Source organism: Bos taurus, chromosome 25 (genome assembly GCF_002263795.3).
Source record: "Bos taurus isolate L1 Dominette 01449 registration number 42190680 breed Hereford chromosome 25, ARS-UCD2.0, whole genome shotgun sequence".
Classification (NCBI taxonomy): Eukaryota; Metazoa; Chordata; class Mammalia; order Artiodactyla; family Bovidae; genus Bos; species Bos taurus.
Window position 1 is genome coordinate 3,511,520 of NC_037352.1, and position 13,415 is coordinate 3,524,934.

General features: G+C 61.0%; 1 protein-coding gene across 4 annotated transcripts in view; it reads right to left on the bottom strand.

Annotated features, from left to right (window-relative positions):
• Positions 1-1,335: 1,335 nt before the first annotated feature.
• CORO7 (coronin 7) overlaps positions 1,336-13,415 on the bottom strand; it is a 53,069-nt gene continuing 40,989 nt past the window's right edge. For 3 of the 4 annotated variants that reach the window (XM_005224484.5, XM_059881335.1, XM_059881336.1), the window contains 19 exons: positions 9,243-9,297; positions 8,792-8,849; positions 8,558-8,703; positions 8,384-8,476; positions 8,134-8,265; positions 7,573-7,699; positions 7,083-7,258; positions 6,489-6,597; positions 6,289-6,375; positions 6,066-6,208; positions 5,886-5,990; positions 5,723-5,808; positions 4,683-4,824; positions 4,504-4,593; positions 3,448-3,564; positions 3,049-3,184; positions 2,548-2,636; positions 2,141-2,227; positions 1,336-2,013 (listed from right to left, as the gene is read on the bottom strand). In XM_005224484.5, coding sequence (XP_005224541.1) covers positions 2,008-2,013; positions 2,141-2,227; positions 2,548-2,636; positions 3,049-3,184; positions 3,448-3,564; positions 4,504-4,593; positions 4,683-4,824; positions 5,723-5,808; positions 5,886-5,990; positions 6,066-6,208; positions 6,289-6,375; positions 6,489-6,597; positions 7,083-7,258; positions 7,573-7,699; positions 8,134-8,265; positions 8,384-8,476; positions 8,558-8,703; positions 8,792-8,849; positions 9,243-9,297 — 1,984 coding nt within the window. In that variant the 3' untranslated portion in view covers positions 1,336-2,007. 4 annotated transcript variants of the gene reach the window in all.

Below are 13,415 nucleotides of genomic sequence, written 5' to 3' on the forward strand. Positions count from 1 at the left end.
AACATTTTCATTCCCTGCTTAAAACTCCACACTCATGAGCAGTCACTACCTATTTCCCCCTCCCCTAGTCCCTGGTAACCACTCACTGCCTCCTCTCTCTATGAAGGTCTCTTCTGGGTGTTTTACAGAAATGGAATCATACTATATGGGTTTCCCAGGTGGTGCTAGTGGTAAAGGACCCACCTGCCAATGCAGGAGATGTAAGCAAGGTGGCTTTGATCCCTGGGTGGGAATATCCTCTGGAGAAGGAAATAGTAACCTGCTCTAGTATTCTTACCTGGAGAATCCCATGGACAGAGGAGTCTGGTGGGCTACAGTCTATAGGGTTGCAAAGAGTTGGACACGACTGAAGCGACTCAACATGAACGCATGTGTCTGGTTTAAACCTCCGTTCTTGATCCCTATTTTTTTTTTCCCTGAAACTCCTATCACATTCTATCAAATTATACCATTTATCCGTTCCCTCCCACTAGAATGTGGATTCCTGGTGGGCAAGACCTCTTTTCTCCTTTTCTATACTCTTGGACATCAACACCTGGAAGAGTGGCTTTTTAAAAAAAATTTTATTTTCGACTGTACTGGGTCTTTCGTGCCGCACGCAGGTTTTCTCTAGTTTGGGTGAGCAGAGCTACTCTCCTGCTGCAGAGCATGGGCTCTGGAGCGTGGGCTCAGCAGTTGTGATGCATGGGCTTAGTTGCTCCACGGCACGTGGAATCTTCTCAGACCAGGGATGGAACCCATGTCCCCTGCATTGGCAGATGGATTTCTAACCACTGGGCCAGCAGGGAAGTCCTTCATTCCCTGTTGAATGAACAAGAGTCCGGCTGCCTCCTACCGTGTTCTGGACCACCACCCTTCTTTTCCTCTGTGTCTCCAAATGCAGTCTTTTCTCAGCGCCCTTCCTTTCATCTGAAACGTTCTTCTCAGGGCTCTCTCCAGGGCTCTGTGACCCTTAGGTCTTATCTCTTAGCTTCATCACTTCTCAGACCCTGACCACGGTCTCCCCCTGCATCCCAGGGGCTCCCTTTCATGAAGTTTATCTACTTCACAGTTCTCTGCACACTGTCTATCTGCAAACTCGAGCATAGTCCGGCTCCCCTCTGCCTACTAAAACTGTGCCAAGTGCCTTGAAAAGCCTTGTCTCTCCGGTTCATGACCGGAGCTGCCATCCAGAGAGAACCTGGCCAGGTACCCGTGTATCGGATGAATGAATGAACTCCCAGCAGGAGCAGAATGAGGCCTGGGACCAGGTGGAGCCCAGGGCCAGACTACCGTCACCCTTACCGCTGTCCCCTCCCCCTTCCAGCCGGCTCAGAGACCACAGTGGCACCAGGGTGGCCAGCTTACAAAAGTTTAATTGTTGAAAACATCCAGGACACGTGCAGGCCAGTCCCTGCGGGGCTCACACCCCCTTTAATTGGGCTATTAGCTCTGTGACACCCATTTCTCCTGGCTTCAAGTTTGGGGAGCAGGGTGACTGATCCCAGGCCCCTGAGGCTGGAGCTGCTCCAAATGGCCAGGTGGGGGCCAGCCCCCTAGACCCTTGACCGGAACTGGGGCAGCAGGCAAGATGGGACGGCATGTAATAACTGAAGGTGCTGAGCGAAGCCAGCCCAAGCTGGGACCAGCCCAGGTCAGAGGAAGGGGGGACAGGGAGCCTAGCGCCTGCCCAGGGACATGCCCCTGAGCCCTCACTCCACCCCACCCCTATGCCCCTGGCTCCGCATGCTAGCAGGCAGTGAGGAGAAGCGCCCAGTCCCAGAAAGAGCAGAGATGCGGACAATCCATGGAGACTGCAGCAGGGCCCAGAGGCTGTGGAAATGCCCAACACTCAAAGGAAGTTTGAGTCAACTGACAGATGGGGCTTCTGGAATGAGGTGTGCCAGGGCCAGGAGGTGGCTTCCAGTTTGAGGGAGAGACGTGAGGTGCGCGGGGGCACCAGGCTTTCCTGGAGGCGGCAGTGGAGGGCGAGGCTAGAGGCGGCTGGTGTGCAGGCTGGTGCGCAGGCTAGTCCTGGGGAAATGAACCAAGAAGCAGGGTGGAGTTGGGAGGGCCCGGGAGGCGGGGGTGGGCGAGCAGGCTGCAGGCGTGAGTCGGGGAGGGATGGGAGAGGATGCTGGCCCCCAACCGGTCCACTCACCCACTCGTCCTCGTCCACGCCTTCGAAGGAGTCCTGTGGGAGCGGGTCCTCCCGGTTCCCCAGCTTCGCCACCATGGCACTCAGCAGCTGGGGATGGGGTGGAGGTGGGAAGTGAATGATGGTCTCTGCATACGGAGGTCCCAAGTGCACTTGGGTCTGGTTGGGTTGGGCCGGGCCAGGCCAGGCCAGGGTAGGGCCTCTCCCTGCCCTTCCCTGGCTTCCTGAGCCCCACCCCGCTACGACGGTCAGTTTCAGAATTTTGGAAGACCTCCCCATCAAGCTGTCCAACTAACAGATGGGCGACACCAGCTCCTGGCCCACTCGGGGTTGGACTAGAGAGCTGAAAGGCTGCGCCATGTGCAGCCAGGACCCCTTCCCCCCCTGCAGCCAGCCCTCTCCCTGCCTACCTCTTCTTTCTTCTGCTGGTCTGACTTCTCCTCCAGGTAGACTGAGGAGGGGGCCCGCCGGGCAGGGGCTTCACGGGGGGCCTGGCTCACTGGGGCGGGACCAAGGACAAGCATCAGGCAGGAGAGAGGCCCCTTGGGACCAGGCTTCCTGGTTCAACCCCTGGGTTCCAGCCCGTAGGATTCCGTGGCACAGAATCCAGAGGTGGCACTTACAGCTACTCAACCCTCGGTTCACGTGGCCTGCCCTCGGCACCAGGCTGTGTGCATGTGCTCATGCATATGTGGGGTGGGGGGCTTCTGACAGAAACACAGACCCTGGGCCCTACCCTCTAGGGGCTCAGAGACCAAGTCCAAAGTATAACCACCTGTCCCCAGGAACACTAGAGCTTCCTGAGTGCCAGCAGGGGTGGAGGGTCAGACTTGGACCTTCTGCCCCTTTCTCCAACCCCCACCTGCTTCCCTTCGTCCTCCCCTCCCCCATCGCCCAGGCCCTCTTCCTACCTGGGGTCATGCCGGGGGGCTGCAGGCTGAGAAGCCGAGGCGTCCCATTAGCACCTCCCAGCCAGGCCTCAGCACTGAGTGCCGGCTCCCAGCTCACGGTGGTGTCAGGGAACACGTCGTCCTGGAAGAATTCTTTCTGCAGCGACGGAGGAAGGGGATGCTCTGAGGCACTGAGCAGAGGCCCAGAGCACACAGGCCTCCACTGGGCAGGCGGGCATGGCGAGACCCAGGACCCCAATCTGAGGTTTCTACGGGGCTCAGAATGTCAGCAGAGTAAGGCGCGCAGATGCCCCACAGAGCAGTGGGTGGGGCAGTCTGGTGACAAGACCAGCCAGGCCCCAAAGCCCCTAACAGGGGCCGGGGAGGGCTGGGCGTTACCATGCTGCATCCCCAACTCACCCTGACTCGGGGCAGCCGGAAGGCGACAGGCTCCAGGGAGGTCTGGCGAAGTCGCAGGCATCGGGCGAACTCCACCTCCCGCACGTCACACTCTGTCTTAGGCAGGAGGATGAATCCCTGGGGTGGCAGGGGAGTGTGAGAAAGTCACTCAGTCGTGTCCGACTCTTTGCGACCCCATGGACTGTAGAGTTCATGGAATTCTCCAGTCCAGAATACTGGAGTGGGTAGCCTTTCCGTCTCCAGGGGATCTTTCCAACCCAGGGATTGAACCCAGGTCTCCCACACTGCAGGCAGATTGATTACCAGCTGAGCCACAGCTGACGCTAGAGTCCAGAGTTCGCTGACACCCGGACCCCCAGTACCCCTCACTTAGGACCTCCAGGAGAAGGCCTAGCCCTGGATGGTGGTGTAATGTTTAAAAACTAGCTCTTGGGAGGAACAATGTCCTGGTTTGTAGCATTTGCCTAGTTCTATGGTGTAAAAACTGCCCGCCTGGCCAACTTCACGCCGACAATGTGACTGGGGGAATGCAGATACAGGAAGAGAAGTGCTGTAACAGCTCGTGGTAGATCCCTGGCAGACAAGGGCCCACAGATTAAGTAACCTCAACAGCACAAATAACAGTGAAGTCAAATAAAATAACTGCAAAGTGATAAATTAAGTATCTATTGCCTTGGTCTTTATTTTATTTTTTTATTTTTTTTAAAATTTTTATTGTCTTGGCATGTGAGATCTTAGTCCCCTGACCAGGGATTGAACTTGTGCTCTCTGCGTTGGGAGCACCGAGCTTTAACCACCTGACTACCAGGGAAGTCCCTGCCTTGGTCTTTAATGCAACTTATTTGTGGGTTCATAAAACTTAACCTTACGTAGTTTAATTTTCAGTAATGGGTGAGTTTAACAACCAGGTCCTGAGGCTGCCGGGCACACCCTGCCAGCCGGTGCCCGGCGACCCGCGGGTCCCATGGGCCTGTGCAGTTTGCCCACAAGGCCACTAGGGGGCGGAGAGCCCGCGGTCCTACCTGGGGACGACCCGGAGTCCGCGCGCCGGCTCACCTTGTGGGGATCGGGCGATGTGAAGCTGTTGCACTCCAGGAAGAAGGGGGCCTCGGGGAGCAGCTCGTACAGGAACACACGGGTATCGCCCTAGGGGTATGGCAGCAGTGAAGCGGCTAGCTTCAGGTGCCTTTCCCCCCATACCTGCCCAAAGCCCCCGCCTGTGCGCCCCGGCCCACCTTGCCGGTGAGCAGCACCAGGCCGGTGTCTGGGTCATAGCTGGGCAGCAGGGTTGAGGGAGCCACGTCCAGCCCGAGCACTGCGGAGGGGCCACCAGCCAGGGCCTTGGCTGAGTACAGGAGGAGCTGGCGCTCGCTTCGGCTGCAAGGGAACAGAAGCAGGTCCTCAGAGCAGGAGGGGCCTGGGGCAGGCATGATAAGGACTCCACAGCATGTCTGGGCTTTTTTCCCCAACATCCTGCTCTAGGGCCCTTGCTCCAGCCAGGCTGACACCCTCTGGGCCGTTCCAGCCAGAGTCCACTGCCCTCTCCTCCGGATCTGTGGTTACCGGTTCCTTTGTGACCCAGGTCAGAGATACCTCTCTTAGGAGGGCCCCCACCCGCCGATCCTCCCCCCAGAGCACAAAATGCCCCTCCCCTGGACCTCTCCAGGAGGCTTGTTTCTGTTTTGTGGTCCCCACCAGGAATGGGCTCCTCGCACCTGGGACAGATCTCATCCTTCTGGGCCCCCAGTTGATTCCTCCCCATCTCTCTCCCTCTCATCCACACGTCCATTCACCCATCCATCCACCCCACCATCCATCCAACCATCCATCTATCCATCTACCCATCCATCTATCCATCTACCCATCCATCCACTCAACCATCCATCCATCCACCTACCCATCCATCCATCCATCCACCCACCCACCCACCCACCCATCCATTCATCCATCCACCCAACCATCTATCTACCCCACCATCCATCCACTGACCTACCTATCCATCCAACCATCCATCTATCTATCCACCCAACCACCCATCTATCCATCCATCCACCCAACCATCTATTCATCCTCCCAACCATCCATTCACCCATCCATCTATCCATCCATCCATCCATCCATCCATCCATCCATCCATCCATCCACCCAACTATCCATCCAGTAAGTGAGGGTGGGGACAGCTTCTGCACACCTAACAGGTGTATGTGTATCTTGGGGACGGGGCACGGTGGATGCTGAGGTCTGGGGATGGGAATGGTGATCCCAGAGTCCTCACCTGTCAAAGCCTGACACCAAGAGATAGTGACCGTCACACACCCACACAACGCGGGCTCCACGGGCCCCCTCGGGCCCTGGGCCTTCCTGTTAGGATACAGCACATGAGGCCCAGCCGGGACCCCCACGGGGTCTGAGGGCTGCCCCCAGCCCATCCTGCTCACCTGCAGGGGCTCAGGGCTACCCCGGGGCTCGTAGATCCGCAAGCGCCCGTCTTTGCAGACAGTGGCCAGCTGCTGCCCATCGGGGCTCCAGGCCAGGCCAAAGATCTGGGGGCAGGTGGAAAGGTTGAGAAGCAGCCTCTTGCCCCATGGCTGGGCACCTGCCCTCCGGAACTATCCTACCTGATCCCGGTGGCCCTGTAGCCTCAGCTGCTCGGCTCCAACCTTGAGGTCCCAAATCCGAACAGTGAGGTCGTAGGAGGAGGAGGCCAGTACGTCGGCCGCCAGAGGGTGGAAGCGCAGAGAATAGATCTTCTCCGTGTGGCCTGGGGTTGAGGTGTGGGGTGACACTGAGCCCCCCGGGAGCCTCTACCCACCCCCCAGCCCCCACCCAGGCCCCCCTCACCTGTGAGTACAGCCTCAGGCATAGTGAGCACCTCCTGCAGGCCATCAGGGGGCACCCGCCACAGCCGGATCCTGGCGTCCTCCCCGGCTGCGGGGTGAGCAGGCTCGTCACTGCTGACCCAAGGCCCCCAGGCTTCCCTTGAGCCCATCTGGGGCCCCGGGACCCTCCCTCAAGCCCAGCACCCAGCCCAGCCTCTTTACCCACGGCGAGGCGGTGGGGGTCAAAGGGGTCCCAGGCCAGATCGGTCACAGCCACCCCATTCTGCAGCGTGGGCAGTGCAGTGTCGGGCAGACGGCCAGGCTTCCGCAGCTGTGGGAGGTGCCCCCACCCCGAGGCCCATCAGTAACAGGCAGGAGAGCCCAGTCCCAGTGGCTGCAGGGCAAGTGGCACGTCTGGGCCTTACTGTCTGCAGCCGATGACCCCCCAGGGTGATGCCCAAGCTCTCTGCTCAGCCACCTTGTGCTCTGAGCCCCAAGTGCAGACCGTGAGGCCCCCAGGAAGTGAGGGGGCGGCTGGAGTGGTGGGAGGAGCTCAGGCTCGGGGCTCAGGGGGCCTGGGTTTGATTCCCAGCTCCACACTTACACGGCATGTGACCCCATGGGTCACTTATCTTCTCTGTGCCTCATCACTCTCATCTGTAAGACGAGGATAAGAATGGCACCCCCAGCATGGGATACTGGGCGGGGTGCCTGGCACACGGTTTGAGCCTAGAGAAGGTGAGCTGGCGTGGGCACTCAACGCCTTCAGCATCCTGCAGGGGGACATGGGGACTGAGTGGTGGGGCTGGCCCTCACCTCCAGCACGGCCACCTGCCCCCCGCTGCTGAGCAGGGGCACAGCCACACGCAGCTGGTTGGCGCAGAAGCCGTCACTCTCGCCGGGCGTCGTGAGGTTGAGCCCCTTGAGGTTGGTGATGTGGCTGTCTCGGTGCAGGACGCTGCCCTGAGCGTGCCGGAACTTGGAACTGGGGCCTGGGTGCAGGGGGCAGCAGGGACATGGAGCCACGTGAGGTGAGGGTCCCCGGCCTGCCCACCCTGGGAAGTCCTGCAGGGGCGCCTGGGCGAGCCCTGAATCTGGGCCTCCTGCTCCCCTCGGCAAAGGACCCCAGCCTCTGCTGGTCTGGCCAACACAACTGCCCAGATCTCAGAAAGTACAGGCCATCGAGACTCACTTCACCCCACAAGGAAGTAACTGGTACTGGAAGGGAATCAGGACTGGGGTGCAGAGGAGGGTGGCTGGGGTGGGGGGATAGCCCAGGGCGCCCGTGCTAGGGGCTCACGCTCACCCAGCAGGCTCTGCAGGGACCGCTGGCTGGGGCTGGTGCCGATGCCGCTGGTGCTGGTGAGCGAGGGCCCCAGGCTGGAGGGCGTGGAGGGCGAGGTCAGAGAGCTGGGTGTGGAGGAGAAGCCCTCCTAGGGGAGAAGCATCCGGTCAGCCAGCGGGCCCCCTGTGGGTGGGTGGTCGGCCAGGGTCTGGGGTCATCACCCTGGGACACTGGGGTGGGCGGGAATCCCCACTGCAGGATGTGGGGTTGGGGACGCAATCACTGGTGGGGCAGGGGGTAACACGGGGGTGAGCCGAGCTTTAGCGCACGGGGCAGCGGGTGGCAGCTGCCAGCTCCTGACTTTGTGGAAAAGCGGGCCCGGAGTGGTCAGGATTGTTCAAGAGAGGCTAGAAATTTAGATTTTGTGTGTGTGTGTGAAAGTCTCACTTCCTAGGCGTTTTGCACGATTTTGAAAACGCTGGGGTTCTTCACTTCTGCTTCTCGAGTTTCTCACACCTGTGGGGCAGGCCACACGCTGCGGCCCGCCTGGACCCCTGCCCCCTGCCCCCTGCTGATACTCACGCTGGGGTCTGCGTCACCTACAGGCGTCCCCGCGGGCTGGGCCGTGGCAGGGGTGAGCTCTGCAGGGGGTGCCAGGCAGGAAGTGAAGCTGGGGTGGGCCCGGCGGGCGGGGTGCAGGCTGACCCTCTGCACCTGTGGGGAGAGGTCCACAGTGGAGGCAGAAGAGGCGGGGCCCCAGGGAGTGGGGGGACACTGGGCCGCTGAATGCCAGTCACGGCTGGAGGGGCTGTCAGCCAGGCCCCGGCCTTACCTGCTGGTCGCTCCCCGCCCACCAGGCATGGGGGTCAGAGGCGGGCACACAGCCTGCGGTGTCCGGGAACAGGTCTTCGTGGAACTCCACGGTCTGGCGGCAGACAGGGGCAGGCTGGTGAGCTCGAGGTCCCCCACCCCAGGCCCTCCCGGCCCCTCCTGCAGGACCCCTCACCTTGCGGGGTACGTGGTAGCTGATGGGCACGATGGCCGTGTCGCTCAGCTGCAGGACTCGCAGCACCTCGCAGCCCATGACGGCCAGCGCCCGCCGGGGCACGAGGGCCGCCCCCCGCAGCACACTCTCCAGGAGGCACTGGGTCACTGGTGGGGACATGGCGGGCGGAGGACTGTCAGGGCAGGCCGGGGAAGGGGGTGATGGTGCAGGGTGGGGGAGGCAAGCAGAGCTTACCCGGGCTCAGTGCTGGCTGCTGGGGGGCCGCCTCATAGCAGTAGAGCTGGTTCTCTCCCTGTAACGAAGCCCACCCACGTGCCATGCTGACCGTGCTGGCGGTCTGGGCTGCCTGGCTCCACTCTGGCCGCCCCATCCCTCCCTGAGGACTGAGTCACAGCACCACCATGGCAGACGCCTACTAAGCGCCAAGCCAAGCCGGGGTGCCACCCCCCAGCGATCAGTATCACAAGTGCCTGCTGGGTATTCGTCTGCTCCATTCCCAGCCTCGTCCTCGGGCAGCTCACACTCTAGGCTGTGACCCTGACTGTGTGCCCGCAGCCCCTGGCAGAGGCTGGAGCCCAGGCAGCACTGTCCCAGCTCCCCCTCTGTGTGGGGGTGGTGAGCATCCTACATCTCTACTTTGCCAGTCAGGACCAGCTCTGGCCTGACGTGGGTGGGTTCTCCTCACCTTTCCTGCCAGGACCAGCAGCCCCGAGTCTGGGTCCAGCAGGGGCACCAGAGACCTGGGGGAGGGAGACAGCAGGTTGTGGGGATGCAGCCAAGTCCCCATGACCAAGGGGCGGCAGCAGGGCTGAGTGTCACAGCCCTAGACAGGGGCTCAGGCCAAACTCAACCGTGGCCCAGAGGGGTGCAGTGGTGTCCACGCTGGTGTCCGGGGACCCTCCACCCACCCACTCTCCCCGTGCTCCCGACATGCCCCCGCTTCCCAGCCTTTCTTTTCTGGGGTCCATCTGCCCAGGGCTTCCCTAGTGGCTCAGTAAAGAACCCATCTGTAAGGCAGGAGACCAGAGTTCGACCCCTGGGTAGGAAGGAAATGGCAACCCACTTCAGTATTCTTGGCTGGAGAAGCCCATGGGCAGATGAGCCTGGTGTGTTGCAGTCCACGGGGTCACGGAGTCGGACCCTACTGAGTGACTAACACCATTTCCATCTGTCCAGCTGCTTCCTCCCAGGACTGTGCCAGGCCCTGGCACAAGGGAGCTGCTCCCCCCCGTTTCTGTACCTCAGCCCTGATCTCCTCCCAAGCTCAGTAGTGCCAGGAAACCACCCCACCCCCCACCAACCCCCAATGTAGGTTTTGTCTGTAGTCTCACTCCAACAGCCTAGACACCAGTCCAGGGAAGGTGGGGGGTGGTTGGAACCGAGGACTGCCTCCATCCCTCCATCCCTACCCAGCACAGCCCGGACCGCACTAGGGCTTGGGGCTGTAGCCTTGGTCACCCGGCTCCTGGGCCTCGATGGCCTCGTAGAGGCCCAGCACCCGCCTCAGCAGCACTTCTGAGCCCCTGTGCTCGAGCCTGAGCCAGGGGCCGAGGGCAAGGGCTCCTTCCTGCCCTGCTTCCCGGCCTCTGTGCTCTCCATCCCCCCATTCCCCAGGTGGGCCCTGGGGCAGGGCAGAGGCTGGGGTCAGAGGGGCCAGGCTGGAAGCCCCTGGCGTCCCTGCCGCTCTCGGCCAATGGCCTGTCACCGCCCAGGGGTTTACTCCCCTTTCTCCCCTGGGCCCTGCAGGGCCCCCGGCAGCCCACCAGCCCTGTGAGTGCTGCCTTCCAGGCCCTGAGTTGGGGGGAGGAAGGCGGGGAGACACCCAGGAGCACTCGGACAGGCGGCTTCATCTGTTTCCTGCTCCTGGTCTGGTGTCACATCCCTGGGGACCCCCGGGCCCGGGCCCCCACCTCGACACGGACACACTCATCCTCAGATGCAACCCCGCCGCCCTCGTGGTGGTCCCAGCGGTCAGAGGTCGCCCAGCTGTGGCAGCTGCCTTCGGCCCTCACCCAGGCAACAAAGGGCCCAGCCTACCCGGTCCCCTGCCAGCCAGCTGCCCACCCGCCCCCGCCCTCACTGGAAGGGAGCCAGGGAGGACTGGGAAGCTGGGTGGGGCCCTGGGTGTCTCCAACAGCTTCCTTGAGCGCCTGGGGCCGGTCACCTGTGAGCGACACAGCCTCTAATTACCTCGGGCTCTGCAGGGTGAACTGGGCTCAGAACTGCCATTCCTGGCCTGATCTGACCACTGCCCGCTGTTAGGGGGGAGGGGGAGCAGGGGAACAAAGTGGTCGTGTGATCTCCGACGTCTCTGGCCCTAACACCAGCTCCAGTGGGGGCAGAGGCAGGTCCCTTTGGCGGCTCTAACTGGACTTTCACTCACGTCATTCATTCCTGGTTGAGCTGGTTGGTGCCCAGACCTTAGCTGGGCTGTCAGCTGTGACCAAAGGTGAGTGTAACAGGCCCCCACCTCTGTCCTCAAAAGCTCACAGCCTGGGTGATAGGCAGATACAATTCCACAGGCAAACACATGAAGGAAGGGTTTTCTGAGGACACATGGCAAGAGGGCACAAGGGCCTGACTCTGGCTGGCTACAGAGGAGGGGGTGTTTCGTATGACCCAAAGGTTAAGGAGGGAGCAGGCAGGAAGGGAACTTCGCACGTGCGAAGGCCCTGTGGCAGGCAGGTGCACGGCCTTGTTTGAGGAACAGGAAGTAGGACAACCTGGCTGGTGGCCTGGGCAGTGAGGGAGGGTCTGAGGCCAAGGGTAGGGTGGCAGAGGCCACCCAGAGCAAGGCCTGGGGCATCAGGAAGGGAGTTCAGCCTCCTCCCATCAGGTGAGCAACAAAGAGCAAATGACACATCTCGAGAAAGGTAGGATTAGATTTGTGCAGAGCAGAGATCACAGTGTAGAGACGGGCAGGAGGAATGAAAACAAGAGTCTGAGAGCAAGTGGGCTGGGCAGGGAGTCTTGCCATCCTGCTGCTGCCATGGCGAGAAATGGGGGAGTGGCTTGCCGGTTCCACCCTGGCATCGGTGGCTCACTGGTGCTCTAAACGAACCTCCTGTAGAGGCGTGACCTGGCACCCCACCCCCCCACCCCGGCCCCGTCGGCCCTGGCTGGCTGGCCCACTGACTCAGGTGCTAGGGGCGCGGGGGCAGGAAGTCATGGAGGGCAGGGCTGGCTTCTCTGACAGGTCAGGCCAGTCTTCCTCACCTCGGGCGGAGCTACCTGAGCAGCTCCGCCAGGCAGGAGCATCCTGCCTCTGCTGTCGCACAGGCCATGAAACGGGGTCATGGCACCCGGCCCCGAGGGTTGGCCAACAGCTGGCACGGGCCTGACCCCAGGCCTTGTAAAGACAGCCAAGCCAGGTCTGGATCTGGAATGCAGAACCAAGCCCCAGCCTGGCACGGGGCCAGAGGGCATGAAAGCTGGCGAGGGCATCTCTCCTGCTGCCATGGCACTGGGGGAAGGGCTGGCATCTGGGCCTGCCACTAGGAATGGGTTTGACCTGGGTCTGGGGGTCTGCTCTGGACTCAAAGCCATGGAAAGTCTAAAGCCTGGATCTGCCCCCGACCTCTGAGCCCAGGTCCCAGAAGATGGGAGAACAAGGGTGGTGTCAAGTGGGTCCTGTGGGGGAGGGCTTGTTGTTCACTCGCAAAGTCGTGTCCCAGTCTTTGTGACCCCATGCACTGCAGCACTCCAGGCTTCCCTGTCCTTCACCATCTCCCGGAACTTGCTCCAACGTCCATTGAGTCGGGAGGGGTCAGCCTTTGATAATCCCACCAGCTTTCCCAACGCTGCTGCAAATAACACAGGAAGGACTGCAGGGAGCCTGCCAGGAAAAGCAGCTTTAAGAACCCTCCCATAGTTCTCTCCGCTAGCCCATCACTCTACTCAGACCCACCACCTAGACATCCGGGCACTGCCACTGGTCCAAAGCAGTCCAGCTCCCTTGGTTCTGTTCTTATCACCCAGGCTGGCCACTGGGGTCTGCCCGAATCAAGCCCTGACCCCCACCCCCACTCCCTTGCTCCCTTAGAACGAGGGCCTAAGACAGGGTAGTGCCTTGACACCGAAAGAGGACAGGATAGAGAAACTGGGGGGTGGTGTCTCCTGGAACCTCCTTCAATTTCTGGGTGGACGGGAGCATGGCCAGTGTGAGCCTAGGCTTGGGATCAGGGCGGGGTCTGGATGCTTTAAGCAGGGGGTATCTCATTACCAGCAAGAACAGGTCACAGAGGCGAGATGCCCCGGACCTGTCAGCTAGTCCTGTTCCTTTAGGAGCGTCAGGCTGGACTTCCCTGAGAGCCTTAGTGGGGACACAGGGCCCAAGGGCAGAGGCATAGGGACAGTCTGAGCAGAGCCACACGGTACCGACCGCAGACTCAAACCCTGAAGGGAGCGGGGGGAGTGCAGCAGTCTGGGGTGGGGTGACTGGGCACAGTGGGGACGGGGGTGACCTGTGAGTCTGGGCCTTGGTCACAGGGAGCAGCAGCCACCCAGCCTCAGCTGACAGTTTCCGCTCAAGGCAAGTCGGGAAGTTCCATTCTAATGTGAAAGCATTGGACTTTTCAGCGTTGCCAGTAGCTTCCAACTTTGAAAAAGTCCCGTGTGAGTCAAATGAAATACACTTGAGGGCCTGCACACTGACCTAGGAGCGGACATTCAGGGGTTTGCAAGGCACACCCCACATCCATATAAAACAACAAAAACGAGGGGTGCAGACCTCTGTCCATCCTGGAAGGCGGCCCTGTGGGGGGAGAGGTCCTGAGGAGGAGCAGAGCTGAAAAGGAAAGTCTGGGAGGTCACTGTTGTGGCTGAATCCCGCTTAGCCCTGCTAGAGACTAGACACGGA